The sequence below is a fragment of the Caenorhabditis elegans genome, chromosome I, assembly GCF_000002985.6.
Source record: "Caenorhabditis elegans chromosome I".
Classification (NCBI taxonomy): Eukaryota; Metazoa; Nematoda; class Chromadorea; order Rhabditida; family Rhabditidae; genus Caenorhabditis; species Caenorhabditis elegans.
In genome coordinates this window covers 5,479,441-5,507,034 of record NC_003279.8, presented here as the reverse complement: position 1 = coordinate 5,507,034, position 27,594 = coordinate 5,479,441, and the positions used below count along the sequence as shown (strand labels likewise).

General features: G+C 34.1%; 8 protein-coding genes and 2 non-coding genes across 13 annotated transcripts; 6 read left to right on the top strand and 4 right to left on the bottom strand.

Moving 5' to 3' along the window:
- Window positions 1–11: 11 nt before the first annotated feature.
- Window positions 12–1,644, top strand: mrpl-24 (Large ribosomal subunit protein uL24m; the record flags this gene model as incomplete). Its single annotated transcript, NM_059212.6, has 7 exons — window positions 12–139; window positions 193–321; window positions 382–538; window positions 585–664; window positions 716–796; window positions 1,178–1,299; window positions 1,347–1,644. The coding sequence occupies 7 exons, from the start codon at window positions 12–14 to the stop codon at window positions 1,484–1,486; spliced, it is 837 nt and encodes a 278-aa protein (NP_491613.1). The 3' UTR covers window positions 1,487–1,644.
- C09D4.1 (putative MFS-type transporter C09D4.1) lies at window positions 1,575–9,356 on the bottom strand. 2 transcript variants are annotated; one of them, NM_001025820.5, is made up of 14 exons: window positions 9,074–9,356; window positions 8,039–8,185; window positions 7,653–7,865; window positions 7,001–7,149; window positions 6,882–6,950; window positions 5,408–5,505; window positions 5,078–5,362; window positions 4,881–5,021; window positions 3,907–3,977; window positions 3,642–3,853; window positions 3,426–3,531; window positions 2,671–2,782; window positions 2,057–2,115; window positions 1,575–2,006 (listed from the first exon to the last, which is right to left on the bottom strand). In NM_001025820.5, the coding sequence occupies exons 1-14, from the start codon at window positions 9,116–9,118 to the stop codon at window positions 1,953–1,955; spliced, it is 1,761 nt and encodes a 586-aa protein (NP_001020991.1). In that variant the 5' UTR covers window positions 9,119–9,356; the 3' UTR covers window positions 1,575–1,952. The 2 variants fall into 2 exon arrangements, with proteins under 2 accessions (NP_001020991.1, NP_001020992.1); NM_001025821.7 differs by lacking the exon at window positions 9,074–9,356 and having other exon boundaries at window positions 1,656–2,006.
- Window positions 9,357–12,560: 3,204 nt separating this feature from the next.
- Window positions 12,561–12,618, top strand: C09D4.8. The gene has a single exon (NR_050128.1). It is a non-coding gene; the product is annotated as an Unclassified non-coding RNA C09D4.8 (non-coding RNA).
- A 1,153-nt stretch (window positions 12,619–13,771) lies between these two features.
- Window positions 13,772–15,611, bottom strand: C09D4.2 (DUF4773 domain-containing protein). The gene is made up of 6 exons (NM_059210.4): window positions 15,268–15,611; window positions 14,747–14,851; window positions 14,472–14,576; window positions 14,328–14,417; window positions 14,012–14,094; window positions 13,772–13,964 (listed from the first exon to the last, which is right to left on the bottom strand). The coding sequence occupies exons 1-6, from the start codon at window positions 15,533–15,535 to the stop codon at window positions 13,851–13,853; spliced, it is 765 nt and encodes a 254-aa protein (NP_491611.1). The 5' UTR covers window positions 15,536–15,611; the 3' UTR covers window positions 13,772–13,850.
- Window positions 15,612–16,403: 792 nt separating this feature from the next.
- Window positions 16,404–18,695, bottom strand: C09D4.3 (Protein kinase domain-containing protein). The gene is made up of 7 exons (NM_059209.8): window positions 18,630–18,695; window positions 18,393–18,454; window positions 18,083–18,339; window positions 17,665–17,779; window positions 16,975–17,586; window positions 16,682–16,838; window positions 16,404–16,633 (listed from the first exon to the last, which is right to left on the bottom strand). The coding sequence occupies exons 1-7, from the start codon at window positions 18,637–18,639 to the stop codon at window positions 16,626–16,628; spliced, it is 1,221 nt and encodes a 406-aa protein (NP_491610.1). The 5' UTR covers window positions 18,640–18,695; the 3' UTR covers window positions 16,404–16,625.
- A 98-nt stretch (window positions 18,696–18,793) lies between these two features.
- Window positions 18,794–19,669, top strand: C09D4.9 (Protein AF-9). Its single transcript, NM_001262981.3, has 5 exons — window positions 18,794–18,906; window positions 18,954–18,980; window positions 19,031–19,099; window positions 19,253–19,318; window positions 19,545–19,669. The coding sequence occupies exons 1-5, from the start codon at window positions 18,877–18,879 to the stop codon at window positions 19,575–19,577; spliced, it is 225 nt and encodes a 74-aa protein (NP_001249910.1). The 5' UTR covers window positions 18,794–18,876; the 3' UTR covers window positions 19,578–19,669.
- A 215-nt stretch (window positions 19,670–19,884) lies between these two features.
- On the top strand, window positions 19,885–20,316 carry C09D4.6 (Cytochrome b; the record flags this gene model as incomplete). The annotated part of the gene is made up of 1 exon (NM_059208.5): window positions 19,885–20,316. The coding sequence occupies one exon, from the start codon at window positions 19,885–19,887 to the stop codon at window positions 20,314–20,316; it is 432 nt and encodes a 143-aa protein (NP_491609.2).
- A 631-nt stretch (window positions 20,317–20,947) lies between these two features.
- 21ur-12380 lies at window positions 20,948–20,968 on the bottom strand. Its single transcript, NR_050127.1, has one exon.
- A 324-nt stretch (window positions 20,969–21,292) lies between these two features.
- Window positions 21,293–22,256, top strand: rpl-19 (Large ribosomal subunit protein eL19). The gene is made up of 4 exons (NM_059207.9): window positions 21,293–21,327; window positions 21,444–21,654; window positions 21,733–21,983; window positions 22,076–22,256. Exons 1-4 carry the CDS (start codon window positions 21,323–21,325, stop codon window positions 22,203–22,205), a joined length of 597 nt encoding a protein of 198 aa, NP_491608.1. The 5' UTR covers window positions 21,293–21,322; the 3' UTR covers window positions 22,206–22,256.
- A 117-nt stretch (window positions 22,257–22,373) lies between these two features.
- C09D4.4 (DUF676 domain-containing protein) lies at window positions 22,374–27,547 on the top strand. Of its 3 annotated transcripts, none has more exons than NM_059206.3 (20): window positions 22,374–22,481; window positions 22,522–22,601; window positions 22,648–22,748; window positions 22,791–22,875; window positions 22,925–23,135; window positions 23,344–23,476; window positions 23,524–23,679; window positions 23,761–23,977; window positions 24,030–24,102; window positions 24,189–24,338; window positions 24,386–24,569; window positions 24,616–24,722; window positions 24,778–24,968; window positions 25,015–25,142; window positions 25,186–25,423; window positions 25,816–25,992; window positions 26,047–26,180; window positions 26,228–26,315; window positions 26,695–26,816; window positions 27,016–27,547. In NM_059206.3, the coding sequence occupies exons 1-20, from the start codon at window positions 22,392–22,394 to the stop codon at window positions 27,090–27,092; spliced, it is 2,742 nt and encodes a 913-aa protein (NP_491607.2). In that variant the 5' UTR covers window positions 22,374–22,391; the 3' UTR covers window positions 27,093–27,547. The 3 variants fall into 3 exon arrangements, with proteins under 3 accessions (NP_491607.2, NP_491605.2, NP_491606.2); NM_059204.4 differs by having other exon boundaries at window positions 22,375–22,481; window positions 23,335–23,476; window positions 27,016–27,495; NM_059205.4 differs by having other exon boundaries at window positions 22,375–22,481; window positions 24,380–24,569; window positions 27,016–27,492.
- The last annotated feature ends 47 nt before the right edge of the window (window positions 27,548–27,594 follow it).

Below are 27,594 nucleotides of genomic sequence, written 5' to 3'. Positions count from 1 at the left end.
CATAATTCCAGATGCTTACTTCTCGTGCACTTCGAATTCCACGTAAACCATTTGTGGATCTTGATTACGCAAGGCATATGCCTTCTGCTTATGTTGAACGAACAAAGCGAACTGTTCCGAGAAAAGTTTTTGGAGATAGGTAAGTTGCTGAATTTTTTTCCAGCAATTCTCTTACAAATTGTAGCTTTTTAGGTTCGGAGCTCCAGATATCAAAATGTACTATGTTCATCCAGATGACTATGTTCCATCACATCGCCGTCCTTGGGAAGACAAACAGATTTCTTCTCATCTACATAGATCGGACAAATATTTCTCGGCTCAGTGAGTGAAAAAATCGGTTTTGGAAGTTTATTTTCCGTTCTGAATTATGTATTTTTGCAGACTTTCCAACCAATACTTCAATCTTCGTCGCCCAAAATCCGAACGAATGGCCGATACAGAGTGGACTTTCTTCCCGGGAGATCTTGTACAAGTGATGGTCGGAAAAGACAAAGGACGGCAAGGACTTGTGCTAACCACTAGCAGAGACTCCAGTGATGTTAGAATTGTGTCTTGTTACCCCAAAAGTTTATTTTTTGTTATAGGTGATCGTTGATGGCTTGCACACAAAGCTCGGTGAGGACATGGAGGGTAGTGAGAAGTTAGGAGTTGATAAAACACTCAGGTTAGGAAGAAATCTCGTGGGAACTTGCAATTAATTTTCAAATTAATACAGGTGGCAAGAGCAACCGTTGTCAGTGTCGAAGAAACAAGTGATGCTGGTCGATCCGAATGATGAACAGCCATGTGAAGCAAGGTAGTCTAACCCAGAAATTCGGAAGACATTTTTTGCAGAAAAACAAGAAAAATTATATCTAGATGGCACAAAAATTTTCAGAAAAAAAATGTTGCAATTTCCAAATTTATAGGGATTAACAATTCTCAAAAAAAAGGTTCCAACGATATGATATCTCTTTTCAGTTAAAAAAAAATTTTTCCCATAATCATCTCAAAAGTTTTAAACATCTTCGTCTTTTCATAAATCAAAAATTTTTCCAAAGAAAAATGCAGTAAATCAAAAATGAAGGAATTAGCATCCTTGGTCTAATCTATTCGTTTGAATAGCAAAATTGGTAATTTATGGAATTTTTCGAAAAAAGGAAGCTAAAATCCTTACGATACATTTCATGAATTTCAGATGGCAATTAAACGGTCCTGGTGATGAGTATATTCGAGTATCAACAAGAAGTGGATATGAAATCCCAATTCCATCTCAAGCTAAAGTTACATATGAATATCTACAGCCAGAAAATTATATTGGTATGTTTCTGAAAGTTTTTAAAATGTTTAACTCATTTCAATTTTAGAAGTCGAAGGAAAAGATACACCAGCTGATGCTGTACTTGAAAGAACCTACATGCCAAAAGTTGCGAGCTTCGAGCAGGAAATTATGGAAGAAATGGGAATCAAGGAGGAAAGAACTCCAAAACCTACTTTCTGGTACTAATTTTTCCTTTTTTTTTTCTTCTGTATTTTGTTATTTTAGAATAGGCTCTTCGTTTAATTTTTCGTTTTTTTTTTAGAAATCTAAATAGATACAATGTTGTTTTTATTATAATCATTCGATCTCGTTTTGGAAAAAAATAAAATTTAAAGAAAATAAAAATTCATTGAGTGAGAAAAACAACTAAAGACTAAACAAACGGGATTATACTTTCACAGAAAATGAGATGGGAATCTAGTTTTCAAACAGAAACAATAGGAATAAAAATATAGAAAAAAACACCGAACATTGTGCTCTATTTCATTATTATTATGTCACAACAAACGCAGTTTTGAGGAGAAATTCGGAAAAAAAAAACAAATAAAGCGCGCAATATATTTCAGAGATTTTCAAGGAATGAGGGGATCATCTATTTGCTGAGTTTTTATTTTTTTAAATTCAAGTTTTTGTGTGTTTCAAAATACAAATATTAAAAGTGCTCATTTTGCTGAAGTGTACAGCTTGTCAATTGGGTTTCCGATGTCTGAAAATAGTTGTTTTTTTCAAAAAGAGTTTGAAGAGAAATTAGCTTACTGGTATGGTGCATTGAACTGAATGCGCTTTCTGACGTTTCAGATCTTCTCGGATGAAACCTGAAAAGCAGAAAATTGAAAAAAAAAATCTTGAAGCTTTATTGCCGTTCTCGCTTTAGGTTTTTCTGTTTAAAAAACCGAAAAACTAAAAATAAATTACATTATCTAGAACCCACGGAAGTGCAAAAATGATTTTCTATCAATGTTTGGCAGGTTTCAGAATTATCTGTGGTAAAAAATTATTTTTTGGTAATCTTAAATACTGCCAAAATTTAACAATCGATCCTTAAAAGGCGTTTTTCGGCAAAGAATGACGGGGCTGTGAGCTTTTTTGCTGATTCTTTTTGCATTTAGCATTCGAAATATTCATCTATGTTCCATTTATAAAGCTTTAAACAAAAGTTGAACCATGTCGTACGCTTGTAAACTCCGCCAGCCTCTGCGGAACAAAAAAGTCCAAGGATCGATTGATAAATTTCGAGAGTAAGTTTGTCCCTCGGATTACTGTAGCTATCAATCGTAAGCTATTTAGAGGGACATGACCCTGAAAAGCGGATATGAGCAGCCGAGTTTCACTTTTTTCAAGGCCACATCATCGCAAATGACAAAACTCACAAGTAAGAATAGTTCCAACAACCAAACAACTACTCATTATAATATTGCTGGTGAATGTTCCAAAACCGTGCATTACAATTCCCATGAGCCAAGTGAGAGCGATTCCGAAAATCTGGAAAAATTTAGATTTTAAGAGTGTTTTTGCTACCCGGTTTGTTCTCTTAATCCTCTAATACCGCCATGTGTCGATTTACGCAGCTCGTGTACTCCTCGAGGAGAAGAGGGTTATCAGCTTTCGTGTAAGTAATAAACGCTCGTTTTTGGGCTAATTGTTCAATTACAAAGAAGCGAATCCATGTAGCATCAGATAAAATTCTATACATTTACAGTGAAAAATTACTGGATTTTTTAATTTTCCAGCAAAAAATGTCTTGGTTTAAAGTTGATAAATAGACAATTAAAATGATAAGAATTAGCGAAAATAGTTTAATAGTGCGCATTTTCTGTAATCTCGAATAACTTCTCCTCGGGGATTACACGAGCTGCGTAAATCGACACACGAAGGTTTCACAACCCTTCTTCTATTTATTTACAAACATAAGGTAGTTTGAAAATCCAGGATTGCTCAGTTTACTCATAATGTTTAAATTCTAAAATGTTGCAAAATGCCTCTCCGGGTGGTCTTTCCTGCCCAACAAAACAATGTTCTTTTGATCTAAACACGTAGCTAACACCTTTGACCGATATTCTTCTCCTCCACAAACAACTTCCTGCTCTTTGTGCATATTTCCCTTTGAATGAAAACTCTCGTTTACCTGTGCACTTGCATTCAGTAGACCACTTGTTGTACCTTCAGCTGCTGGATACGTAATTTCGGCGGCAAATTCAAAACCGATTGGCAAATAGCCGGTCATGAAGAATCTGGAAAAAAAGAAACAAAGGTCTCAATTTGTACGTTTTTATACAAAGCCGCCTGCCTGATGCCTGCCTAAAGACCGAGTACTGCTGCTCGAGCCTTGTTCAAATCTTACCCCAAAAGAGCTGCGTTAATGAATACAAGAACCATAGAATCCAGATCAATTGTGAGAGTGAATGATAACATTCCAACAAATGAGAACAAGTAGATCATGATTGTGGTAAGCTTGAATTTCTTAAACTTGTCCAAAATGAAACCTCCAACAACGGATCCAGCCATTCCAGCAACTACAATCAAGAGACCAACATAACCAACGGTCTCTGTTTCCTGAAATAATATATTGTTTGATGAAGTAGGAATTCGTCTTGACAAAAAAATACATTCGGATAAACGCTCAAGACCATTTGTGAGAGAAGTGTTGAAATTGCATAGAATACGCCGGTGTTGATTCCTGTAAAATAAACAAGATCCTCTTACTTCATCTTCCTCTAATATACATCTATTACAGTAACCATACAAGACTTTCATATTCAAAATAGGCTACAAGAATTATTTTAATGGAAGAACAAGTCTCCTGTCACGTAGGTCCCAAGATACGGTAGTTGGTCTTGACGCGATTGAAACTTCCCAGCTATCGTAGCTCGCATATCACATACTACCGTAACCTAGTTTCATTTTAATTTTATCTCTTTGTTTTGAACATTTTCACTTTTTCCGACTGCCTGTTCATCCCTCATCTCATTAAAACTTCCCGCCGCGCCAATTCCTCAAAAAACATGCAATTTCCTGTCATTTCGAATGGATTTTACGCGACACGAAATGTGAGCAAACGGCAATCAAATCGATCATCGTCGACGTGTCACCTCATTCAATTGGGTCCCCGCCGTGTTGATCATCATTTGTTATTACACTTTTAATTGGATCTTGATTCTCTTTTTTCAATTTCTCTCTCAAGGAATCCCCTGGTTTTTTGACTGATACAAGTGTGTTTTGACACCTCATTTAAAAACAAAAGTTTGAGCTCAATTGAGAGTTTTTTCAGGTAAATTTTTGGGAAATTCAGAGAAAATCCAGAACAAATGCAGTAAAATCAGAAAGTCCTCAATGGTTTTTGAAATCGTTTGAAACAGAGTCATTCTACGTCCATCTCTTTCCCCGGAAACGCCTCCAAAAAATGTAATACTTCATTATGCCTACATGCTTGCCTACTAAAATGCCATCTCACCCCGCCTTCTTGCTCACCCTCTCTTTCCGGCGGGATTCATTCTCTCCTTTTCGGAGGCCTTCTCCGGGTGAAAAAATTTCAATAATTTTACAAATTTATGATTTCAAACTTGAAACTCTTCAAACTTACCGTACGTAATAAAAAGGATCACGAAATCTCTCGAAGTCATCAATTTTCTAAGGGTACCCCAGAAGTTGTTGTCAAAAGTTTTTTCTTCCAACGCATTGACTTGTGCGAGACTTGGTGGAACTGCTGGACGGGCAGTAAAGACTGAAAATATGTGAAAATAAAAATATACCTCAAAGTAACTCAAATTCAAGACTTACAACAAATAACCAACGCCAGAATACTCGTATTCAATACAGCTGATCCAAGGAATAAAGTGTTCAAATCATAAGTGACATGTTCAACACTTCCATTTGATACAATCAATGGTGGAAGTACAAATCCAACAGCTATTCCCAATTGATTTCCAAAAACTCCAAGAGCACACGCACGTGAAACTTCATCGGGTCCAAACCATACAGCAGCCAATCGAGGTGGAATGCCTAATGTGAACATTTGAGATGCTCCAACAATTGTCTGGCCAACAAATGTCACCCAGAAAGAGTCTGTAAAATGTGATCTATTTTTCCTCATCAGAGATTCAGGTATACCTGGATGCGTCGATAAGAGCTTGATCCATGCTCCAACACAGTTTCCAAGTGCTCCAAGAAGAACAGATAACCGCAGTCCCCACTTGTCAAGAAGCCATCTGAAATCGGAATTTTTTTTTGAAGTCTAGAGAAAACCTAAGTTTGAATTCTTGTCAAATTTCCTTTAAAGATTAAATTTTTTTCAGTTCTTCGTTTTTCGCTCTACAACTCTTTGCTCTATAACTTGACATTTCACAGATGTCAGACACAAGTTAACTTTCGTTATCTCTCACCAGGCAAACAAAAATATTAGGTAAAACTTGTTTGATTTGGAAACTTTATTGTCTCTGAGTACATGATATATATTATTCTTTAGTCTCAAGTTCTGACGCCCCCAGCCAATATATCCCCACTTTAAAACAATTCGTTATCACTTACGCCCTTGATCTTATGAGTCTTATCTTTTTTAACAACTTGTTCATTTTAGTGCTTAGTTCTTCGATAGCTCAGAATTGGCTCTCACAGTACTTGCTCAATCTATCTGTTTCTTGTATTCTTCTCTCATTTTCTCAAGTATTTATATATTGTTGACGAAGCATACTCTCTCTCTCTCTTTTTCCGATCACCTCCTTCTATTCCTGGCAACTTTGCAAAGATGCTCTCTGTCTCTCCATACGTGTAAATACAGGCCATCAGTAGAAAATAGTATGAAAGAATGAAGAGACTAGGTAGACATGTAGAGACAAAAAGTTACATATGTTAACTGTATTTTTCGTGGTTGTTTCGCGCGTTTCGACACACATCCACTTCCGAGATGGAAATGAGAGAACAATGAGGTCAGCGGTAGGTGTCTAGACCTTATAGCCTATGACTATGAACGCCTAGCGATGGACTGGCGCCACGGTTTTCTGGTTAAATTTTGATCACTTGAAGCCTAACAAAGAAACGCAGTATAAAAGTGTTGATCGCGAAAATTTAAGCCAAAACTCTAGAAAAATTGAAAAATTGAACAGGTTTGTATTAACGAAACAAATGATTATATTAACAAATAATTAATTAATTATATTAACAAATAACAATGGTTTCTCTGAAAATTCACTTGAGAAATTTTTGTCCCCCGATCCCGAAAAAGAACACACTCGAACTGAACCATTTTTTTTTTGTAATTTTTTGTTGCAAATTTTTAAAAACCTTTTGAGAAAAGCGTTCTAAGTGAAAATTTCTTATGCGAAAAATCCCAAAAATTGAGTGGGAGTTATGTATATGCGGAAGACCAGAGGCCTGAAACTTTTTTCGCTAGAGACTAGAGCGGTCGTAAGAGAAGATAATTGCGATATTTTGAGATGAATCCATTTTTAGACTAAGATTTTTCTAATTATAAAACATTTTTAGAAATTCTTTTTCAGTATTTTTTCAATGTAGTAAAAAAGAAAAGCGTAGTCAAATCATATTTTCCCCCTATTTTTGAGTCAAACTTTTCAAAAAAGTAACTTACGCGGCTGGAATGAAGAATAAAATATAAGTGAGCATATAAATCATTGAAGTCCAATCAACTGCTTGAAACCTACAAATTCCACTTTGAGAATAAATTTTAACTGAAAAATATAAACTTACGAAACTTTATAATAATCTGAAATAATGTTTGCAATAATTGAATATTGAATCCATTGTGCTCCATTTGAACCGGACAAAAACATGAATATCACCAAAATCACCCATCGTTTCCTGAACACTTTTGGTTCAATTTTCTCTTGTTTTTCCATCTAAAAATAAATAAATATTCAATGTACGTCATTTGGAATAACTTGAGACATTTGTGAATTTTCAAGAACTTTTTTGATTAATGAGCTCCCGAATTTATGCAAATAAATGTAGTTTGATACTGGAAATTTTTTTAAGGCTTAAATTCGCGCCTACTCCCGGCTCACATTGATTTTTTTTTTCTGAAATTTTAACAAATAACTGAAAAAAGAAAGTCTCAGAGTTTGTGCCAAGATTCATAGAAAATAATTCTAAAAAATCAACTAGCAGGTAGGCAGAAAAAGTGCCTGCCTACTATATGCCTATTTGAAATGCTTGAAGCAAAAAGGAGATTCTAAACTGTTTTTGAGTTTTTCAAATCTTTTGCAAAATTTTTGAAAACTTTTTCTATTTGAAAACAAAGAAAAGTGTCAGTTAATAAGTTTTTTTAATCACTCTGTTGGAATTTTATAGAACTTACATAATTTCTGAAATTTAAATAATTAGAAAGAAAACAAAAACTCACTAAAAGGACATGATGATTATCACCATTGGAGCATCCATTGGCTCCACCATTTTCACTTGATCCACCTCCCATTTCAATCGGCTTCTCCTCCTTTTTGATACCACCAATCCGATGCTCTTTGCTCTGACGATTGCTCTGCTGGCTCGTTGTCGCCGCCGAGCAAGAGTGGGCGGAGCTTGAGCCGCGTGCTCTTACTAAGCAGGTGGGAAGGGTCTACAATTATCCTCTTGGACAATACAAATGTGTGTTGCAATAATTTTTTTCTTTTTGATGGCTTTTGTTTGAAATTTGAATACATTTGAATGCACTGGATGCTAAGACTAAAGTTGAAGCCTACATAATAGAAAATGGGCGTGGTCTGATAGTTCAAAAGTCAATAGACTGACCTCTTCTGTTTCAGCACTTTTACGTGGAGTAATGGGAGAAGACGAAACACGCGAAGAATGGGCGGAGCCTGACTCTGAGCTAGTCCATGCAATTGAACCACTTGTCGAAGGCTCAACGGGTTCTATTGGTACAGTTCTTCTCACAGGCTGAAAAATACTTTATTGAATATTTTTTCACAAGAAAAATCAAAGGGTTCTGAAAGGAAACTGACTTCAAAACATTTAGAATGTTTTAGCTAAAGCTGGTTTGCGTTTTGCAGAATTAAATTAATTTTAATAAGATGAAGTGTGTTTCTAAAACTGCAAGGCAAATTTTAAAGTTTCAAGAACATCAAAAACTAAAAGAAAAGTATTTTGAAAATGAGATTAAAAAATCATTTTGTTTTCATGTTAAAAATTGCCAGTTATGAAAAAAAAAAAATCAAAATACAAAAGCTTCACCTGTCTTAATGCATCTTTCCGCCACATTTTTCAAATATTCGATAGTTAAAATGAACTTTTACTAGATACGATCATAGTTTTTTCTATTGAGAATACCGAGTAAATGAAAAATGTTCAATTCCAATGAAAGGTAAGCCCGCAAAGTCACACGCAACGTTTCAAATTATCAAATATTAGATTTTATCTATTATATATATTTATCAATCAGTTTTGAATTATAGAAAGGATAGTTAGATAATCACTGATGTCTGACAGAAAACATTTTATCGAATTTTTGTATTTACAAATGAAACTGTATTATTAAAAAAAAAAGACGATATAGATTCCTACAAAAAATTATTTCAGTCTTTGAAAAAATCCAATAAAAAATCCAGAATGCCTGTCTACTACAAAACTCCTAAATTATTTGATTGAAAATAATTAAAAAACTACACTGTAAAATTTCAGATCAAAATTAGCCCGCTTCGGTGCGGTTACATTTTCCGGGAGAAGCTGCTTCAGTTTAAATTTAAATACTCAGATTTTTTGTGAGTTCTCCAATTTTTTAATCAAATTAATGTAATTTTATAAAAAATTTGAAAAATGAAAGCTTACCCCTTTAAGAATAAAATCTCGGATAAATTGAGCTTTTCCGCCCATTTTTTCCAGAGTTTTTAAAAAATTAATTTAGCAAAAAATAAACTATAGTATAGAATATTGCAGCACGAGGGAAAAAATAATAACTGATAATAAATCGTCGACTGCGTAATTCAACCAGTTTATCATCAGTTTCCAAAATGTACTGAAAATGATCAGAATGTGAACTCTGAAACAATGATAGAAGTCACATGAAATTGGAAACTAATGGTAAAAACTTTTTGAAAAGTATAGAAATAATAATAATAATTCAAACAAAAACCGCATGGTTTTGTTTTTGTATAACGGTCTATGTCTTCTTTTCTATCAATGAATGAAAATTGTGACTAACACTTTTTGATACTTGTTCTAGAATACCTGTATTATGGTTTCTCTATTTAAAACTTCAGAAATTCGGAAGAATCTGGAAGTTAAAATGATTTCTTACATTTAGAAAACTTTATAGGGCCTTAACTGTGATTCCTAAAATTATGGAAATGTATTTTTTGGAAACTTGACAGAAAATCAGTTTTTAAAAACTAGATTCAGTACAAAATGTTCATAATAACGTCTGGAAGTATTACAAATTTTACTATGAAAAAAAAAACAATTATTGAGTATAGAAAAAATACAGAAAATTTAACAACTGTCAAATTTAAGTTCATTCCAAAATATAAACATTACAAAAACAACAATAAATCAAAAATTAACGTCGAGTACAATTTACAGAAATGGAGATTTATTTTTTTTTTAATATTACCCAGACGCAAACAGTTTCATGTAAAGCCAGGTTATACGGTCTCGACACGACCGAAAAATGTTAAGCATATGTTGCAAAAAGAGTCTCCGTCTTTAAGGAGTACTGTAGTTTTTACTTGGATCTATTTATTATTAAAACTAAATTAAATTTTGAATTTATAAATGTGAAAGAAAAAGTTAAACATCCAGAAAATAAAAGTAGTGAAATATAAGTTCTGAAAAAAAATTTAATCGCGAAGCGGCTATTATTGAAAACTACTGTCAAGACGCTCATGTTTTTTGCAAAATTCATATTAAAAAAATTCCAAAAAACAATTTTTTTTAAAGCTTGATATTTTATTGTTTTACAGCCCTTTAAGAAGCATATGATGGAAACAAATATATACCACCTATGAAGTTAAAAATTTGAGTTTTTCGGCTAGATGTGGCTAGATGCTTTTTGTAAATATTTCAAAAAAAAAAATCGGTACTCATTTTCAATGCTAATTTTGCTCGGTTAAATGGGAGTCAATTTTTCATATTATCAGCTAAGGATTTTCTATGTTTTCACTACATATTTCAAAAAATATTTAAATTTTAAAAAAACATTTTTAAAGCTATGACTTTGATTGAGAACTTAGTGATTTCACGGTGGGTTATAAATTGTTTTCTAAAGTACGGTATGAACCAAAACTAAACCATTCCAAAGAGAGAAAGTCAGAGTCACAAACTTTGAAAAGTCATAAAGTAATTGTGTGGAAAGAAGTAAAAAAGATTATTAGAGAAGAAGAGACGGAGAGAAATCACCAAAGGATGGGAATCTCTTTCAAATTGAAAATTCCCAAAATTTATTGAACTGTAACAAATCTGCTTACTTCTTTTTAATACTACAATATTATGATATATATGAAAAGAAATTCTTTGGCCTGTTGAACATTTTTTTTTGATTTTAAATTTTCTCAGGAAGAAAAAATAGAGGGCCATTATGAAATTATTTAAAGTTTTTTTTAAAATTGTTTCGCCCGTCTATGCATTTGCCAGAAAACCGAAAAATTTATATTAATAATCGAGGAAAATGTAAGAAAATGAGGAAAAAAAACGATTCTGAAAAAAATAGTGAATGATTATTTGTCAATTGTGTTTCATCCCAGAAAACAACTTTCTTTTTTTTTCAGAGTATATTGGATCATTATCGGCTCTCATACAGTAATCCAAAGTGACAGTTTCTGTCTGATGGGACAACAGTGAGGTTGTTGTGTGAAAGAGAAAAGGTGTGAGTATGGAAAATGGACGAAAACTAGCCGGAGAACATGGAAGTTTTGGGATATGGCCTAGTGGTGTGAAGTTTTTGCTCGGACAGCTCTACGGTGCAATTAGAAATTTTTTGCTAGCTCCAGAGTTTAAGGGGGGGGGGGGGTACGGTAAGAGATGTTAAAGCAAGTAAGCATTGAATATGTAGTTTATGTCAGGGTTTTTAAAATGAAATAATACTTTCAAAATTGAACATTTCATTTTTTTTTTGCTCTTTAACGAAAACCTATATAAAATTTAAAATCTCATGCATCTTCTCAAAATGTCAGAAAAAGGAACGAAGCATTTGCCTGAAAATTCCATTCTCCAAAATTGAAGAATTGAATACATGAATCGTAAAAATTAATGTGACACATGATTTTCAAAAATGATTTCCTATTTGCCACGGTTTCTTGTTTGTTTTCCATTCCAATATGTTCCAGATCTTTTCGACAATTACAGTAAAATATGATTTTTAGTCTTGGGAAGAAAAAAGTCTAGAAGTAGACAAAAATATCAAATTGCAAAGTTTCGTGTCGTCATGAAATCCACATAGTGTGGGTGTCATAAAATGAGTCATAAAACATGAAACCGGAAGGAAAGGAGAATGAACACCTCGTGGAATTTGATACCTTCTCTCGCATTTGTCACGTGGATTTTTTATGAGATTCTATTTCAAAGGTATGGAACATAATGAGGAAATCTAGCATAATATATTCCGAGCCTTCACTAACACTTTTTCATTCTACAAATTCTGATTATTTTCCGACTTTTTGAAAACCATTTTCCAAGTATTTTTTTTCCACGTGCCAGATTTTCTGAAATTCAAAATCCCGGCTTCCAGTAATTTTATCGAATACGAAAAACTTTTAAGTAAAGTTTTTGGAGCGAAATTTGAAGAAGATTATTGACGTTACATATAAAAGAAAAATATTAAAAAAACCCCGTTTTAGTTAGTTTTTGTTGAATATGCAATTCCGCAGTTTCGGACGAAAACCTTGCAGCCAAAACAAAAATTTCAGCGTAGCTACAGGTATCAAAAGTCTTTTGTAACTTCCTGTTCGTAAATATTTTGTTCTTCTTCTGCGAAAAGTTCGTTAGAATGCCTCATTTCTACCACTTTTTATGATAACTTGGTTGGGTGCTATAATTACTGTAGAAATTTCCGTAATAAGCTCGATAAAATTGATTATTTTCTGATTTTGATAGGTTTACCCACTGCAAACACTGTTTTTCTACACAAAAAAAGATTCTTATCTTCTTGGCGCCATTTCAGGCGCACTTAGATACCTAACTCAAAATAGATGAAGTTGTAACTTGGTTCCTTTATTTTCACAATTGCAGTAAAAGAAAGCTAAATGAATCTACCGAAAAAAAACCACAAAATAACAAAAAACTGCGAGATGAGAGGGGAAAATTCGGAAAGAGAATGAGAGCAACAAATTTTAATTGGCCTCTTTGAGGTGTGATATTGAAACAACATTTGGGGAAGAAAACGGACCTTTGAGACAGCTGTTCAAATTATTTTTTGAATGAATGAAAAAAGAAATCTCATGGACAAAAAGATTGGCAAGAAAATATCAAAAGAGAGAAAATAGATATCATCAATGAAAGTGGAATAAGATTGATTGCAAAGAGCAAATCACAAGGGTTATGGAGGAGTGGAACAAGAACATTTCTTTACGACAGGGCACAGAACACATCTAACTACCGTAGTCTGTACAAAAGAGAACTGTGTTGCTATAATTAATTGTCACCCTGTAGTAAGTTATGACTCATATATTAGTATATGCTTCAATTAAGTTTCGCTAGGTGGCAAAAAAAAAGAAGAAAAAAATCAACTTCAGAGGCTCAGATCCGTTTGTATTTTACAGGAAATTGTTGTGTCGAGACCGGGTATCTTTTTTTTTGAGGCAAAAATTTCAGAATTCCGCGTCTAAGTAATATGAAAACAAACAATGATTGAAAATTAATATTTATCGAAGAAAAAGAAAATAATTTTACAATAAAATACAATAGTTTTCATAAATCCTGATGACCAATGATGACACGCAAATCCTCAGCACAACCCAACAGCGAACAAGCTAACTTCCCAGCGAATAATTTCCAGAGGATGGAGTCATACATGCAGTTTGGATAGAGATCGTCAATCTTTGTTGCCGATAGAACTGCTTTGAAAGCATCGGAAAAGATATGAAATGTTGTTTTTAACTATGAAAATCCAATTCACACAAACCTTCCCATCAGATTCTGGACAGTCGTCACCATGCTTTACAAGTACCGACATGTGATCATACATCCTCTTCAAGGTCTCAATTTCCTCAATATCCCTTTTGCTACAGTCTTTTTTTAAAATAAAAGTTTTAAAAAAATTTCACACATTTTTCATCTTGTCAATATCCGTCGCAAACGTGGCAAATAAAATAATATCACCCCAGTTTATCTACTGAATCCTGTGTCACTCTGGATATATTGTTCCCGTTGAGTACATTGTCACCCAAAACTTGATCATCTCAAAATAAAGTCTATCAGAATCATCTCCAGTAGAAGAAATGAAAAACCACTATTGGGAGTGTAGATGGGCGATGAAATAAGCGAATGCAGACGAACGAGAAGCTTCGTCTCTGAAAATCAAGCAAAGAGCAAAACCAAAAAACATAACTTTTTCTGTTTGATTTGACATAACAGTTTGCACCAAACTGTTACAACATAACATATTTGTTTAATTTCAGATTGGCATTCTAAAACATCCAAGCTTGAAAGTAAGAACTCTTAAATGAATTAATTCCACTTCGAAATCCATGCATCCGGAAAGAATTTTCTCCTTCTTGTCCAAGTCCAACTGAATAAATAAAATTGGAATTTTCGTGTTACCAGAAACAATTTTACCTTTGTGAATGCCACACATACTCCTGCAATGTGCTCTGCGCCGGGAATCGGAAGAGAAAAACAGACTGGTGGGGGGTTTCTCACTGAAAATTATTAACAATTGTTTTTTTATGTGAAACAAAAGTTCTGTGAAATTTATATTTAAATAGCAAAAAATTAGCAGAGTTAGAAATTCGCGAGTTTGAAAGTTGGATTAGTAGTTTCAACTCGCTTTTTCTGAATTCCTTTTGTGGGATATCTGAATTTGAGAATTATTTAAACATATTCATATGGAACCCATTTGACCGCGTATTCCATCTTAAAGTTCTTTACATACAAGATATTTCTTCACTGAAATAATGTCCATCAACTCCAATCGACAAATCCAAGCCAATGGAAACTGGGTTATAGGTTGCATTGACACAAACTGAATTAAAAGTATTGGAAAATTAAGAAAACAAAATTTAAGGAAAACTATTACCTGAATGTCTGAATTCTGGAACAGAAATTTCTAGGCAGCAAGCACAATTTCCGTGTACACAAGCACATCCGTTCTCGTTTGATGAACCAGTTCTCAGAGACAGTTCTGGAAAGGTTTATTACAATTTTAATTAGCCTTTATGTATTTTTTTTTTCTCATTCCGAATTTCAGTTTTTTAAAGTTTTGTTTTGGCTTGCTGGCTTGAGGCTGCTTGAGCAATTGTCTTTGTTAACAACGTAAAACAGAATACAATTTTCAAAACCTTTTCAACAGACCTTTCCGAACAACTTGCTTCGAAGTGGATACTTTCATTTTGTATGAATCCGTGTGCACAGTCATATGAGTTGTATTTCTATTACCCAAGGAAACTATTATTTCATCTGAAAATTAAAATTTTTAGAAAACAAGAGGATTGCTGCTAGTCAGTAAGAGTTTGGCAAATTGCCAAATTTTCGATAAACTCGGTTTTTTTTTCGGAAATTTTGAACGTTCTTGCACTATTTTTCTTAACAAAAAATATTTCTTAACTTGATTAAAATATAAAAGTCGTAGAAAACATTTTGCCTATTTGGTAGAAGAATTTTTTTTTGATTTCAGAACTTTTTCAGATAAATTTTTTGGAACATTCGAATATTCCAAAATTATAACAGTTGAGAACTGAATCAATACCATTTTTAAATGTTATTAAAAATATCAAACCAGTTTCGCAAAGTTTTACTGTGAAAATTTATCATTTTAGAATCATAGGAGTCATACCATAGGGCGCTAATCCACTTTTAAATTTCAAAAAACTTACTCTGATTAGCTCCATCGTCTCCCAATTTAAAAATGATTTTGTCAATTTTTTCCGATAATCGGAGTCTTCCATTCAATTTCGATGAGTTTCCATTAAATTTCACATATTTCGAAACAATATCCCATTTTTTGTTGAGAATATCGATTGAATTAATATTTTTGTTGAAATCTTTCACAGAAAAATCCACAATATTTTGATTATTCTCAACTGCTGAGGTGGAAATTAACGGTAGGATAAGCAGAAGAAAAACAGAAAGAAAGAGGTGCATTTTGGAAAAGAAATGAAGATTTGGACGAATGAAAAGGGAGAAGGTCAGTTGACTCTGTTACACAACCAGATGTTCTCCCAATAAATAAATCAAAGATAACATCTGCGGATATGTTTTTTTTGACAACTGGCTAGAATGATGAGCTTGAATCGATGGTAAAGATTGATGCGGTAAACATAAATTACAATAATTTGTTTATTAATTTCCTTGAATAAATAGGTTTCCAATGCTGAAAGGTGGAGTACGACATGTTGTAAAATTATTAAGATCCACGCAATCGAAATATCCAGCAGTGCTTTAAAATCCTTGAAAAGTTTGGAAAAACTTAATTTTTGCCCCTGTTTTACTCGAAAAAAAATATCAGAAAAGAAACTTCGGTACAAATTCAATTTGTTCAGAAGAGTACAGTGCCAATCTGCTATGAGATATCCATTCATTCTGGGATTTCCAGACATTTTCAAACTTGTTAACCAAAAAATCAGTATAATAATTGGATTAAGCATATCAAATTACATCTATAACTATAATTTCATTTTAAAATTTCAATAATTGAGAAAATAAGAAAAAAGTTGGAAAAGTGACATGCTATATTCTTGCCTTCAAGGCCGGATTCCTCTACCACAATTTTAAAGAATATTAATTCAGATTGAAAGTTGGAAAACTTGGTTCACGCTTCACTCAAGTGTAATCAAAGTTTGATCCAACTTTCCGTCAACATATCACTTCTAGAAGATTCCAGGAGACTATGTTTTGCCAAAGTTTGGCTCAGGTTTAACCACTTCTAATCCAAGTTAATATTCAATTTGCCAAACTTGGGAAAGAAACTAACGCCGTGATAGTTGGAACTTACAATAAGATGTAAAATACTTTTAAAAAAATACATTTATTTACACAGCACAAAAATCTAGTAGTATAGTTGAAACCAAACGACGACGATGATGATAATGAATACAAAAAGAGGCAATCGGTTCTTTACTTTGGATTGGAAAAGAGTGAGAGAAAGAGGAAATTGAACTGGAAAGTGCTCGATTCGATTCGAGATTTGATGAGAAGAGTAGTGATGAAGAACAGTTGTGAGACGAGTATATGCCTATTGGTCTGAAAAATGTATATTTTGATATAGAAAATAAAAACAATAAAACATACTCTCACAGGCACGATCAGTGTAGTTAGTAGCTCCTTGTTCAGCCATAATTGCCATATCAGACATGACAGAAGCTGTTTCGGTGAGCTCCGAATGTTGAGATTCTTCCACTTGCCAGTCCCACTTGCAACGATCAGGAATCATATTTTCCATACGAATCTGGAAAAGTAAAGAACATATTATTGTTTAATTGTAAGGAATATGGAACGTTAGGTACTATCTAATTTATTAGAAAGGTGATTAGTAAAGTGCTTGGATCTAACTAAAAATATCCATCTAGACTAATTTTAGTTACCTCATTAATCAATGCCTTCAAATGTCTGTACTCTGGTCTGATTTCGAATGAGTATCCATCGATCATATCCATGATCGTCTCAAACTGTCTTGGAGTTCGATTGAAGAACAAACGACGAGATTCATTTCGAATTGAGAGCTTCGATTGTCCAACAAGTGTACGATCAGACATATGACGCCATGGCAACTCTCCAACCAACATCTCAATGAGCATGTAGAACCAGCATTCAACATCATCACGTCTTCCAAGATCCATACGTTTGTGTGCTTGGAGACTTCCATATCTTACAGTACCTCTCCATCCAACCTCTCCACGAGACTTCAGCTTCTTGTTATCACGATCAATAAACTTCTTCGCAAGTCCAAAGTCAAACATGAAAATTGTCTTATGCTGTCCATTGTCGCGTTGTCCTGGAGCAAAGTTGCTTGGCTTGACATCACGGCTCAGGTATCCAATATTGTGAAGCTCTTCAATAGCTTCAATAGTTTCAAGAGCAATCTTTGTAGTCGTATTGAGAGTGAATGAACGAGTCGGTTGTTCGGCACGAAGACGGTAGAGATCTTTTCCAAGAATACTGATTATCATGTAGTTGTATTCACGACGGATGGTTCCCTAAAGTTTGATACGTTTTTTTGATTTTGTAATCCAAAATCCAAAATCCATGAATTCATAGTCTATGATATAACTTACATAATCAATGATATCACAGAAATGAACTCCATTGTGGCGTCTGATACTCAACAAAACCTTAATTTCCATTGGAAGCATCCCTGTTGAATACTTTTCGGCTTTGATTGCAACACTTCTGAAATAGTTCATTTTTCATAGAGATTCAATTCAGAGGAGCTAATTTTCAGAAAGTTTATTATTGGTTTGTTCTGAAATTTAATGAAGTGAGTAAACTAGAAAATGATCTACAATTCTGGAAAAGTAATAGGACATTTATTTGAGATGTACGCATAATGCCTCAAAGGGCATTATGAACCCATGGTACGATGTGGTAGTTTTCAGAAAACCACATAAATTTTGCGTGGAATAGTTCGCGTGACGCACTTCTTTTAAAGTTGCCGCGATTTGGAAAGAGCAAAAAACCAAATAAGCTACAAACCTGCCACCAAAAATGCTCAGAAAAACATGTCCCATTGCACCATCGCCCAGCTTCTGACGCAAAATGAAACGATCTCCTTTATCATTTTCAAAATATTCTCCAACCGTCGGAAGACGATCCTTTCTCTCCGGCTTATCCTTAATCGCCGGTCCACGATGACGTGGCTCGGGAGCTGGAAGCTGATGAGCAGCGATGTGCTCCATTGCGACAGACTCTTGAGCCACCACGAGATTTGCTTTAGAGCGTTTGTGGTTCAACTGAAATGATTTGATATTCTAAAGATGAAGAGAGATCGGAAGCTTGATCGTACATTTTCCTCGGCAACCAATGTTGGAGTGTTGGGAATTTGAACCATGTCGGTTTGATCCAACGCTGAAAATAAGTATTTGAAGAATTGATTAGAAAATGTCCAATGTAAATCTATAGACTATTTTGAATGCTTTAAAGTACAATTCATATTTACAATAGTCCAATATCCGCATCTCAAAAGTTCTAGAAGATTCCAGGAGATTTCTAAAACGTAAATCTCCAGCTGAAAATGACTTACCAGTCGCCATGATGATCACAGTAGAACTTTAATCCTTCGAAAACTGAGTGTGATAAATTCAGTATTGATTTTTTTTCCTAATCTTCAAAGTTCATCTGCCCAAAAAAATTCCAACAAGTGTGACACGGGGGCGGGTCACAAACAAAAACGTGAGATGTTATTATTTTAAGTCTTCTAGAATTCATTCTCCGTTACCGAGAAAACAATTTTTGACGTTGTTGTTTGCATTGATTCTCTTCTGAAAATAATGGGACAAAAGTGGAGTGGAACAGTTTCGGTAAGAATTTTAATATTGGAAATGTTCATTTTATTGTTCTGTTTCAGAAAACACCATCGAATCCAACTGTCTCTGTATGTGTTTTGTTTCAGAAAAATATCTAAAAAACTCAATTTTTGTTCAGAAATCTTCGTCGGCACCATCTTTAAAATCAACGCCGAAATCGGATAGAGAAGACCAAGAAAAGTCTAAGGTAAATCCTCTTCCCCTCAATAGTGGCCGAGTTTTCATTTTCACGGTCACTAATGAACCTTTGCCTAATGTTGCCACGTAACAGAAGTTCAATGAAGTTTTTTTAATCAAAATTTTGATAATGGCATGCTTCCGAAATACTTTTAATTTTCAGAACATGAAGCCATCGTCGTCGAGCAGTAATAGTCACCGGGCAGACCCTCCGAAGCCTAAAGAAGATGTAGGTTCTTATTTTACTGTGATTCACTAGTAGGATACGCTATATATGTTTCAAAATGTTTCGTGTATGCTCCTTTAAGATTACTGTAGGAAATTTCCAGGAAATTTCCAGTTACTTATTTTAAAAAAACTATCTTCTGTCTACAGTAATCTTAAAGGTGCATACCCACAAAATTACACTTCGCGTGGCGAGACCCATCCGCAGGAATATAATGTTTTACTTTCAGAATGTGTATGAGAATCTCAGCTACAAAGGTTAAAACCAACATGAAGATCTTTTCGTACATTTGTCCGATTGACTTTTTAAAATTATTTTTAATTTCAATAAATAGTTTTGAAGTCAAATTTGTTTTTCTATTTTTTTTTCACTCGAGATTAATGATCAACGACAAGTTTTGAATTTTCTGACATCTCCTTGGACACTTTCTGAATCTCTACGACTACCCGATGCCCGTTGAGAGGGAGCGATAAGTATGTCTTTCTAATTTTAGGGTTTCAAGATGTATTGGCTTTTTTTCTAAAAATTTCTGACACTTCTGGCTGAATTCTACAAAAAAATTTCACACGATGCCTATTATTTCATTTGCCACTGGATATATGTACTTGATATTCGGGTCATTTAAAGTTTTCAAAAATATTGGAATTTCGACGATGGAGTCGTATACTTTCAGTTTAATTCTCACAATTTTTATGTTTTTACATATTGAACGAATCGCGAGATCAACGTTTGGAAATGTAATTTGTCCAAGAAGTTTTGCTCTGCAAATGGTTCTAACACATTTCTCAATGATAATTGTCATTATTGTAATTGTTGGAATTGTATGGATCGCCCCTAGCACTGTACGTGATATTTCAATCCTTTTCCTAGATTTTACTATTTCAGATCACCCAAATCGTATCGTTTCTACTTTTTGCATTTTTCGGGTATCTTTTAAACATTGGTCCAGGAACATTCCCAACTTTCTCGGTGGCGGACCCATTTTACTGGAATCAGAATAGAGCAATTTCTCCTTCGTACGATAGAGCCTTCAAAACAGTTATGCTATGTGGTATCTCTTTCAGTTTCGTAGGTTTCCTCACAATCTGTAGTCTGAAATATTATCACAGGCGCACCTTGATTTTTTCTGGTATTCAATAGCATCAAGTTGTTTAATAATGTTTGATGTCATTTTAATGGCACACTATTGGGAAATTTTCGGTCCAGATGATCCGGGAGAAGAACCAAGGATTGATCATGTGGATAATTTGCATATGGATTGATAACTCTCGTACCTTAATCATTCTAAATTTTGAGAAACTTCCTCACAATAAAATAAAGCATCGAAAAATAAAGTTGTTGTGTTTCAAAATTTCGTAATTTTTCACAATGTTTTGAAACACACCTCAAAATAGTGCTATTCGGAATACTTTCATTCGTTCTGACTATCGCGTTGAACTAAAATTGTGAGTTTCTTTTTATCTAATACCTATGATTTTTAACAAATTCTGAAGAACTTATCAACAATTGTCTTTAACCAACAACTTATAAATACCACTAACTAAATTTTTCAGATTTTGTAAGAGAAATCTCTAAAATACATGTGTTAAATAAATGTCCAAAAAATATGAAACAATAAAATATGCAATACCCCCGAAAATTTTATTCAAAATATCAACACAATTGTTTGCTGAAGATGCGATGAAAAGAAAACGACACAGCTGAAACGAGTGTTACCGTAGTCATGCGCCTTTGACGCGCTCAGGTCTCGTAGTGAAACGAGGAAATAGCAGTTTTTCTCTTCAATTCCTAAACTTCTTTTCGATTTTTCAAGCCTTGGAATGATTTTTTTGCCTAATTTTTGATGTACAAAATTAGAAAATGATAGCTTTCAAATTTCCATTAAGCAAAAATTTTGATTCTCTGAAGGGTGTCGCTAATTTTTGTTGTTTTCGTGAAAATTTCTTTATTTGTGTACTTTATATTAATTTTTTACAGGAAACTCCAAATACTGGGTAGCAAGACGAAATGAGGTGAGTTTTTTAAATCATTTCCAATTGAAAGATCAGTCCAAGCGTCTTTTGAAGATATGACTTTCGTTTAATTGAGAATTGTGCAAAATTTGCATTTTTAATTATTGATTTTTCAGCAATCTCCGTCTGCAGAAACGTTTGGCTTCGGCCGTATTGAAGTGCGGAAAGCACCGTGTCTGGCTCGACCCCAATGAGGTCAGCGAGATTTCTGGAGCCAACTCCCGTCAAAGCATCCGCAGACTCGTCAATGACGGACTTATCATCCGCAAGCCAGTCACTGTCCACTCCCGCTTCCGCGCACGCGAGTACGAGGAGGCCCGCAGAAAGGTACATTTTTCTTTTAATTGATGCTGTCGATTTTTTAAAAGTTACATTTTAAGTTAAAAAAAAATATTTGGAATTTAGGGACGTCACACCGGTTACGGAAAGCGTCGTGGTACTGCCAATGCTCGTATGCCAGAAAAGACCCTCTGGATCCGACGCATGCGTGTCCTCAGAAACCTTCTGAGAAGATACAGAGATGCCAAGAAGTTGGACAAGCACCTTTACCACGAGCTCTACCTTCGCGCAAAGGGAAACAACTTCAAGAACAAGAAGAATCTCATCGAGTACATCTTCAAGAAGAAGACTGAGAACAAGAGAGCCAAGCAACTTGCGTAAGTTTTACTATTTTTAAATGATTTGTTTTTCCAAATTATTGAGAAGTCTTTCAATCAATTATTCATATTAAAATTCCTGATGATTTCAGTGACCAAGCTCAAGCCAGACGTGACAAGAACAAGGAGAGCCGCAAGCGCCGTGAGGAGAGACAAGTCGTCAAGCGTGCTGAGCTTCTCAGAAAAATTTCCCAGAGCGAGAAGGTTATCGCTGGAAAGTAAAACTTTGTTGTTTTCCTCTATAATGTCAATAAAGTTATTTGTTGAACTCTTTATAATCTGTTATTCTGCAGTTTTGGTAACCTTCTAACACTGTAACATTTTTCAGTCTCTCATGATACTTGGGTTAACCCTAATTAGGGATTGAATAGCTTGGAATCAATAATTCTTCAGGCGGGAGCGAGTAGAATGCGAATTGAAGCTCACCAGGTATTCAATGTGAGTATTCAATTATGCGAGTTCTTCAACGTCGACTTGTCTGATCGGGGTTATTACCAGGTTTTTAAAAACCACAAATCATCGCTTACGTTCAGTTCAGATTCGACTGAGGCCACGAAAAACAGCGGAAATTGGATCAGTAGACATATCACACGATACGGAAGGGGACCGGGATACTGGGTCCGTCGATTATTGATTTGTTCACTGGAATATTCTCTAATTTCAGGCCTAAAACATCGAGTAATATTCTTTTAGCACATGTCTATCAAGGAGCGGCTGTCAGTAAAACAGTTGAAGTAACTTATCAACATGAAAAATTCAATTTAGGTAATAAAATCATCGAAACACCTTTTTTTATCTTACTTTCAGATGATTGGTTCCATATTTCGGTGCAATTCAATTCGACATTGAACTTGTGTGAGCCTCAAAAATTAGAAATTGAAATTGAATTATTGTAAGACAGTCCAACAATTGATTAAACATAAAATCATGAATTAATATAGATACATGGACCGTTATCATCCTCCACAATATGAATCCTTCGTGAAAATCACAAAAAGAATTGTCGAAATTCCTCTGGATCCAACACGACTCGTCGCCGCCGCTCGTTCTTTATATTTTGACAGTACCTACCTATCTGCGATAACTATGAGTGTTTTTAGTAGTTTAGTTATGGTAGCCACGCGGCAACGGAAGGCAAATGCATCAGAATCGGTAAGAATATTCGAGCTTTTTGCGAAAAAATTTGAATGTTTTGGAAAATTTTGAAAAAAGAAACACCTAGGTTTTTCGTTGTGTTTTTTGAATTTTGAGCAGTTCTCAAATACGGAAAACGATCAAATCTTAAAATTTTGCTTGAATAAATATAAAAAATAGCTTGATGTTTAAAAATCTGATCAAACTGTTGCGTCAGTTATTACAGGCATCATCTACAAAAAGCACAAAACTCCGACGAGTTTATAACTCATCTGCACATGCTTTATTATTCGCAACTCGATCTATTCAACAGTTCATCGTCAATAATTCACGGCTCATTAATGCATCGGTTTCAGTTGGTATGAAACAAAAAAAAGTTAATTAATTCGAAAGCATTATTTTACAGTTGTTCTGGATGTACAAACAGAGATGAAAGCGGCTCTTCAACAATTCGATAGCTCAGATCATCCGACAAGATGTGTTGAGACCGATGTATGCGAATGGAGCACTAAAATTACCCTAATATATCAACAAATGTTGATTCTTTTTCGAAAATCAAAAGGTTTGTGTAATTCCTGTAAGAATTTAATCCGAAATTGTCTTTTTTTTTAAACTTGAACGGAATCGGAATCGATTTTTTCAGAGCTCAATCAACAACTGCTTCTCATTTTCGATAAACAACGTCGTGCAGTATTTCGTGAGGCATTTTGGATAAATGAACGACCAATCGATAAATGTTTAATAAGAACACCAGTATCGGTTCTCGAACATTATAAATCTATTATCAAGGTGGATTATTTGAGGAAGCTTCCACGCTGCACAATTTTCTGCGAAGAAACTGATTGTCCTGGAGAATTTTGGTAAATAATATTGATTTTATAAATATTCTCACAAAACAAGAAATTATTTCAGCCCGATTATCTTTGAAGATGTTTTTACTCGAAATTCTGTTGGATTGTTAGATTTGAATAATGCCAATAGGCAGGTCTGTTTCTTATAAAAATTTTGTTTTTGCTGTGTTCAACACAATTTTTTGCAAAAGTCGATATTATTAAAAAATTTTAAATTCAGGTTACCATTCCAAATAGTGCATCGATGCCGGTTGTGAAAGCCCATGAAAAACACAAATCATTCCGCGAAAAGCTACGTAACGAGACTAGAAAGTTGATTCATCCTCGACGTAAAAGTTTGGATTGCTCACAGTCTCTGTCTCGGAAACTGGTATGTTTTCTATTAAGAAAATGACAAATTATGAAAGAAAGTTGAAGGATGGAGGAGTAACTTCACGAAGCCGCACCAAGACACTGAAAGAAACCACGTCGACAGATGGAGGTGGTGGTCTACTGTTGAAAAATATTCCAAATTCGCAGGAAAATAATTTCTCTCCGGAATTTCCTGGGCCGTCTCGCGATACAGCAACGGAAAGCCCAAGCTGTAGCAGTGAACCAATAGGTTTTTTAATTTATCTATTTGAATTCACAGAATTTAAAAATTACAGCGTCTCCGTCTCCATCATCGGAATTCGGTCGATGCTCTGCTGCGGGTGAATTGTTTCAAGATGACGGCATTCCGTTAATTTCAAAAGAGAGTGTTACTTCTGAAGAGGTTTCTAGAATTCATTCATAAATCTCTATAGATTTTTAAATGTGTTTCTTTTAAGATTGCAAATGCTCTTCGAACATCCGTATCCGCCGACGATGTTCTATCATGCAGAGTCACAAGTTCAACAGATATGAAATTGACTGAAGAACATCCAAAAGATAGAATGGCTGAATTTGAATTGCTCCGTGAACGAGAAGCTGCGAAGAAAATGCTCAGACAACAGACGAACTACGAAGGACATCTTTACAGGTGAGTTGATATTAAAATCAATATTTTAATATTTATCTTTTTTCAGTGAGCAATCCGGGAGGTCAACCGCCGGCCCAGTATGTACACCAATAAAGTCGTCGCTAGTGATTGGAGATCCAGTCGTAAGATCAAAGAATAAAACTCATTTGGTCGTTTTTGTGCACGGACTCGAAGGTATTTTCGGTGTTTAATAATGAAAATAAATTATATTTTATAGGATCACAAGAAGATCTTGTCCCATTCCGATGTGGTCTTGATCAAGCAATTGCTGCTCATTATCATTGTATTCAGATGGAAGGACGAGATTTTGATGAAGAACCTTGGGCTTTTGAATACTTGATGAGCAGTGCTAATCGTAGTCAAACGTGGGCAGATATTACCACAATGGCTCACAATTTGTTGTCAGAAGTTCGAGAATATGTTGAAGAGGCCAGAAATGATATTCAACGAATTAGGTACATTTATACAGTTTTTTTTAAGTCTGGGTTTTTTACTAAATGGCAGAAATCAGCCTCAATATATCGAAATTAAAACACTTGAGGAAATGTTCTAAATTTGTTAAATGATTTTTATTTCGATTTTACAAAACAATCAGAAAAGTCTGAGATATTTTTGAGTTTTTCGGCTATTTTAATTGATTTTTTGTTTTAGAGTTTCATCGATTTTCTTTCGAGAAACAGTTTTTTGTGGGAAACTGAAAACGCGAAATGTCGAAACAATGCATCCCTTATTGATTTTTTGGTAAAATTGAGAAATCAAAAAATTTATCTAAATTTGCAGTACAATCATTTGGAGTAAAAACTTACAAACGCTACTCCATTTTTAAATATTGAAACTAAATTTTCAGTTTCTTGGCCCATTCTCTGGGTGGAGTGATCGTCCGAAGTGCTGTTGGCTTGGCTCCAGAAGTTGAGATGCAATGGATGATTGATAGATGTTATACACTTATGACTATCAATTCACCACATCTTGGACTAGCCTATGTTCAGAAACATATTCATTGGGGTGTACAGTTTGTCAAGTGGTTAGTATTACCGTTAATTCACTTGAAAAAAAACTACTTTTTTTTAAATTTTAGGTGGAAAAAGTCTCGTTCAATGGAACAATTATCGTTCCGTGATTCTGTTGATTTCGCATCGTCTTTTGTTTATAAAACCTCTCTGAACAATGCATGTGGGAAGTTTAAGAATATTCTGCTAGTCGGAACACCTCGTGAGTGGTTTTATTCTAGTTTATCCAAAAAAATGTGGAAATTTTAGATGATCAACTTGTTCCCTACATGTCTTCTCTGTTGGTTCCTTCAAAGATTTCTTCCGAAGATCAGTCACAATTTGGAGAGGCCTATAGGTATAACAGTTTTGCTTTTGAAAAGCTGATATATTAGCCAGGCGCGAAATTTTGCGTCAAAAATACGGTTTCCGTATTGGCTACGACAAAAGTTTGTTTAATTTGCCGATTGTGCGCATTTGAAGGGTTACTGTAATTTTAAACTCCCGCAAAAATATTCATTTATCAAAAAACTGAAATAAAACAGTAAGAACAAATAAATTTTGTGTGAAAAGTTATGAAAAATCTATGAAAATTCCGCAGCAGTGAGAGTTTGAAATTACAGTACTCTTTAAAGGCGCATACTTTATTGCATTTAACAAAAATTTGTCATGTCGAGACCGGAAACCCTATTTTCGAGATAAAATTTCATGTCATATTAATATTCAAAAAATTTCAGAGAAATGATGACAGCCTGTCTGAGTTCAATTCAAAACAGTGAAAAAAGTGAGAATCTCGTCCGTTACACTACATTCCATCAACTCGGATCCTCGAACACTCAAAAAATCACTGGAAGAGCTGGTTGGTGATAATCGAAAATGTTTATTTTAAAAAACTAAAAAGAAAGTTCCAAATTTTATTAAAATTTGTGATTTGAAAGAACAGAAAATAATATTTTTATTTTAAAAAGAAGAAAAATTGATTGCCAAAAATTAGTTTTTTTTTTGGAAAATTTACGGAAAAATCGTTAACAAAATGACAATAATCTAAAAATTTGCAGCTCACGTCATCGCCCTGGAAGATTCGGTATTCATAGAGAAGCTCTTCAATATTTCAGCCGTCCGCTATTTTGTATAGAATCATGATTTTTGTATTCTGATTGTAAATTAAATTTTTGATGTTAGTAGATTCACTAGAAAATATCAATATTCAATAAGTAATCACATTTTTTGGTCCAACCTCTTCTTTTTTTTTTATCATGTCGCCATCACTACTTATCACACATTCCATCATTCTCAGGCTATTGCATTCCAACTTTTTATTTCAAATTTCCCGTTTTTTCTCTTCAGTTGCCCTTCCCGATTCATCATTCCAAAAATTCAATTTTTCTTTTTCCGATGACGTGTAAATCTAGCTTCAGAATCCAGACAATTTCAGCTTTTTTCAATATTTATTTTAATTATTTCTTGATCTTTTAAATTTATTTATTCTAATTTATATTATTGGTTCAATAGTAATAATGAAAAGAAATAGTAGTTTTTCTTTCTTCCGTTATGTTCTGAAAATAATTTTGGATTGAAACCAGCTTGAGATATTTATAATTATATTCAATTTAAATTTTCAATAGGAAAAAGTGTTC

What these genes read in the sequence shown, in the direction of transcription:
- C09D4.3 (NM_059209.8), bottom strand. An exon ending in CATTGGTTGCCGAGGAAAAT is followed by an intron (nt 18,340 to 18,392) that starts GTACGATCAAGC and finishes AAATCATTTCAG; the next exon opens with TTGAACCACAAACGCTCTAA. An exon ending in TCTGTGATATCATTGATTAT is followed by an intron (nt 17,587 to 17,664) that starts GTAAGTTATATC and finishes ATCAAACTTTAG; the next exon opens with GGAACCATCCGTCGTGAATA.
- C09D4.4 (NM_059204.4), top strand. Translation starts at nt 22,392, where the DNA reads ATGCGAATTGAAGCTCACCAGGTATTCAATGTGAGTATTCAATTATGC. An exon ending in CTGTAGCAGTGAACCAATAG is followed by an intron (nt 24,570 to 24,615) that starts GTTTTTTAATTT and finishes TAAAAATTACAG; the next exon opens with CGTCTCCGTCTCCATCATCG. An exon ending in TACGAAGGACATCTTTACAG is followed by an intron (nt 24,969 to 25,014) that starts GTGAGTTGATAT and finishes ATCTTTTTTCAG; the next exon opens with TGAGCAATCCGGGAGGTCAA.
- C09D4.1 (NM_001025820.5), bottom strand. Translation starts at nt 9,118, where the DNA reads ATGGGCGGAAAAGCTCAATTTATCCGAGATTTTATTCTTAAAGGG. An exon ending in TCAGATTATTATAAAGTTTC is followed by an intron (nt 6,951 to 7,000) that starts GTAAGTTTATAT and finishes TGGAATTTGTAG; the next exon opens with GTTTCAAGCAGTTGATTGGA. An exon ending in ATTAACGCAGCTCTTTTGGG is followed by an intron (nt 3,532 to 3,641) that starts GTAAGATTTGAA and finishes CTTTTTTTCCAG; the next exon opens with ATTCTTCATGACCGGCTATT.
- rpl-19 (NM_059207.9), top strand. An exon ending in ACGAGGAGGCCCGCAGAAAG is followed by an intron (nt 21,655 to 21,732) that starts GTACATTTTTCT and finishes TTTGGAATTTAG; the next exon opens with GGACGTCACACCGGTTACGG. An exon ending in AAGAGAGCCAAGCAACTTGC is followed by an intron (nt 21,984 to 22,075) that starts GTAAGTTTTACT and finishes TGATGATTTCAG; the next exon opens with TGACCAAGCTCAAGCCAGAC.
- C09D4.2 (NM_059210.4), bottom strand. Translation starts at nt 15,535, where the DNA reads ATGCACCTCTTTCTTTCTGTTTTTCTTCTGCTTATCCTACCGTTAATT. An exon ending in GAAGCAAGTTGTTCGGAAAG is followed by an intron (nt 14,577 to 14,746) that starts GTCTGTTGAAAA and finishes AAACCTTTCCAG; the next exon opens with AACTGTCTCTGAGAACTGGT. An exon ending in TATGTGTGGCATTCACAAAG is followed by an intron (nt 13,965 to 14,011) that starts GTAAAATTGTTT and finishes TTATTTATTCAG; the next exon opens with TTGGACTTGGACAAGAAGGA.
- C09D4.9 (NM_001262981.3), top strand. Translation starts at nt 18,877, where the DNA reads ATGGGACAAAAGTGGAGTGGAACAGTTTCG. An exon ending in CATCGAATCCAACTGTCTCT is followed by an intron (nt 18,981 to 19,030) that starts GTATGTGTTTTG and finishes ATTTTTGTTCAG; the next exon opens with AAATCTTCGTCGGCACCATC. An exon ending in CTCCGAAGCCTAAAGAAGAT is followed by an intron (nt 19,319 to 19,544) that starts GTAGGTTCTTAT and finishes TTTTACTTTCAG; the next exon opens with AATGTGTATGAGAATCTCAG.